Source organism: Rhipicephalus microplus, unplaced genomic scaffold (assembly GCF_043290135.1).
Source record: "Rhipicephalus microplus isolate Deutch F79 unplaced genomic scaffold, USDA_Rmic scaffold_26, whole genome shotgun sequence".
In the NCBI taxonomy this organism is placed as follows: domain Eukaryota; kingdom Metazoa; phylum Arthropoda; class Arachnida; order Ixodida; family Ixodidae; genus Rhipicephalus; species Rhipicephalus microplus.
In genome coordinates, this window is record NW_027464599.1 from 6,783,162 (window position 1) to 6,786,731 (window position 3,570).

Sequence of the window (3,570 nt, forward strand, 5' to 3'; positions counted from 1 at the left end):
CGTAGGAGAGCAATGTGCGAAAGAAATTTCAAGTTGCGGTCAAGTTGTATACCCAAGAAAGTGGCCTCCTCATCAGCTTCAATTGCAAATTGATTTATAAATATTGGCGGGATATGATTATGTTCACGTTGGTGAGAGTGAAAAACAACGAACTTAGTTTTGGTGGGATTGATTTGTAGCTTATTATGGAAACACCAAGCAGTCAAGCTTGAAAGATCATTATTTATTTCTGTGTTAGAGATCGGAGGCATTTATCAGTGTTAATAATTGTTGTGTCATCTGCGTAAAGTAAGGACTCTGAAGTGGTAAGCGAAGTTGGTAGGTCATTGATATAGATTATGAAGAGAAGTGGGCCGAGGATAGAACCTTGAGGGACTCCAATATTTGTTACCTTCGGTGTAGATTGAAAACCTGACAGACTTACAACTTGACTTCTATTGAGTAGGTAATTTTTTATTAACATTAGTGCAGGACCAGTTACGCCAATGGCTTCAAGCTTCAAGAAAAGAATGTAGTGGTTGATAGTGTCGAATGCTTTGGTAAAATCAATGAAAACAGAACCTGCATATAAGCCCTTATCTATTGCTCTCTTTAGCTTTTCGGTTAAAGATAACAGAGCGAGTTCAGTAGAATAGTCTTGACGAAAACCAAATTGCGAAAGTGAAAGAACCTGAAATTTATGGAGGTATTTGGACAGGCGATTTTCGAGCAATTTTTCGAATACTTTGCTAAAGAAAGGTATGATGCAAATGGGTCGATAATTAAATATTTGTGTACGGTCCCCTTTTTTAAGCACAGGAACAACTTTGCCACTTTTCAATTCTACAGGGAAAATACCAGTTTTGAAAGCTAAGTTAATTATGGATGATAAAATATCAGAAACAGCATGTGCAATTATTTTTACGTTTGTTGGGGAAATACCATCAGGGCCAGCACTTGTTGTGTTCAGGTTTCGAATGACATCATGTACTTCCTGACATGTGGTAGGAAATAAGAAGAATGATTGTGGCAGACGAGAAAGGGGAAGCTGATAATCAGCATCAGGGATGACGTCAGTGTTAAAGAAGTAGTCACTGAAAGCTTCAGCAATCTCTAACGGGCTATCATACTTAACATTTTTATAATTAATGGTGGTGATGCTAGAGAGACAGCCCTTCCTGTTCAAAAAAGAGTTGACAATTTCCCACTTTTTCTTTATGTTTGAACCAGCTTCATTAACCTTTCGTTCATAATATTGTTTTTTAGCATTTTTCAGTTGTAATGTAAGGGTGTTGCAAAGTCTTTTGTAACGTGCAATCAGGTTTGTATTAAAAGGTTTTCGTTTTGTTTTTCTATAAAGGTTCTCTTTGGCTCTTAGCTGCTTCAATAACTTTTCAGTAATCCAAGGGTTCTGAGGACTGGCGTAAACTTTTTTACATTTATAAACCTGAGTATGGCGCTGAATATAGGACAATAATATGGATGAAAATTCTGTGTAGGCCATTTGTGGATCATCTAAGCATATTAGTGAGGACCAGTCAGTGGACATAACATCGTGAATGAACGACTCCCTGTCTAGAAGTTGCCTAATGAAAAATCTGCTAGTTGGCGTAGCGTGGCAGTTGAAGCGCACGAAAATCGGGTAATGGTCACTGATGTCGACCTTAAGAACCCCTGCATCCGGTGCTACAGATAAGTTAGAGAGTGCATGATCGATCAGGGTACTTCCGTTATTGATGCAGCGCGTGGGAATGGATATTAAACATTCGTAGCCAAAACTCTGGTAAACACTGGAGTAGTTCAAAGAACTAGGAGAAGAAAGGTCGAGCAAATTAATATTAAAGTCACCCATGATCACTACATTTGCGTGATTGAGAGCCAATGTGTGCATTACGTTTTGGAGGGCTTCACAGAAATTTTTCACTGATGAAGATGGGGATCGATAAATGCACCCAAAGATGAAGCTCTTGTTGTCAAGTTTAAGAAAATCGTAGTTAAGTTGAACCCAAACACTTTCGCAATCAATGACATCTAACTCTATGTCGTATCGTCGATTATAGTGTACGTTCGACTTGATATAAACAGCAACGCCACCATGATTGTTGTTTGCTCTATGCGAATATTCAGACTTATACGAAGGAAGATCAAATAGATTTTTGTCGTCATCGTTAAGCCAGGTTTCAGAGATACCGATAAGTGAAAAAGGGTTGTCAAGAGCGGATAAAAGAAGTTGTATATCGTCGAAATGCTTCCGGATGCTTCTTGCATTAATATGAATCGCTGAGTGGAACGTAGGCGAAAGAAACCTGTTAAGATTGTCTGTAGAAAAATAAGCAGCCATAGGTGAATCGACCTAAGTGACACAAAGGAGTAAATCAGAATTTATAGTGAATTTCTAACAGATTTTGGATAGGTCGGCTTCACAAGTGATGCGGAGCACCTTACTCTCTGTAGTCCGTCTGGCCTTTATCTGACAGTTGTCTGTCCACAAGAACTTCCAGTTGTTGGACTTCTTTAGAACTAGTGCCTGAGAAAATAGCGCCTTATTTTCGGGGGTGAGGTGATCGTTAATGTAGATTGGTTTGTTGGTGACTCCAGATAATACAATATCATTCAGGTGCAGTTTGGCCTTCCGAGCCTTGCTTAGGAATTCTGATTTCTTCGTACGAGAGTTGAAGCGGGCTAGCAAATTCTTTGCGCCAGCTTTCACGGTCGAGACACGGTGAACAACGTCGAGATCAGTGGGTGCCAGTTTACAATCAATCTTATCACCTATAGCTTGCATAATCGCAACGCAGTTTTCACCTCCTGTCACCGGGATTCCCTTGATCTCGACGTTATTAATCCTGGAATATTGCTCCATTTGTGAGACTTTCAGAGATAATGCCGCATTTTGTGCTTTTAACGCCTTGTTCTCAGCAATCAGAGAGGCGTTATCTCTCTGCAAACTTTCTACGACACCATTCACGTACTCGGCAGTAGCTACCAGCTCACCTATTTGTTTATTGATGTCAGCGAAGTTCACACCTGATAGCTGTGCTTTGACGATGAACTTGTTAAAGATGGCATCAACCAAATTATCAGGACATTCGTTCAGTCTAGCCTCAAGATCAAGAATTTTTTTGCTCAGCTCAGCAGTAGTAGGCATTGCCCAAAATCGAGCAAGGCAGTACAGATATGTGCAACACGATTAGACGCAGAAAATGATAAGCGAAAATTATGGCAGCGACGACAGTACAACGGCAGTGCAAACGCAAGGAAAGTGTGTTATTATTACTAACCTGCGTAGTAGAAAATCGTGCGTAAGTACAAGAGCGAAGCTTCGTTGCACTGTCGCCGTTGCCAATGGTGTCCAACCGTGAGCCTCGGCTTCTTTATATGATGATGGCAGCCGATGTGAAGCCCTCTAGCGGAGCACCAATGTAAGTATCTCCGCAATGCAAAGACAGATTGATGACCGCCGTTCCACACGTGTCGTCAGAGACAGCGCAGCAGGCTTGCTTCCACGATAAAGCGGCTGATGTCCACGGATCCTTGTCGGATTCGTTGAAGCTCGGATAACTGCGTAGTAGAAAATCGTGCGTAAGTACA

The 3,570-nt window shown here is 41.0% G+C and overlaps 1 protein-coding gene across 1 annotated transcript; it reads right to left on the bottom strand.

Annotated features, from left to right (window-relative positions):
* Positions 1-2,374: 2,374 nt before the first annotated feature.
* LOC142786565 (uncharacterized) lies at positions 2,375-3,127 on the bottom strand. The gene has a single exon (XM_075884274.1). The coding sequence runs from the start codon at positions 3,125-3,127 to the stop codon at positions 2,375-2,377; it is 753 nt and encodes a 250-aa protein (XP_075740389.1).
* Positions 3,128-3,570: the final 443 nt, after the last annotated feature.

What these genes read in the sequence shown, in the direction of transcription:
- LOC142786565 (XM_075884274.1), bottom strand. Translation starts at nt 3,127, where the DNA reads ATGCCTACTACTGCTGAGCTGAGCAAAAAAATTCTTGATCTTGAGGCT.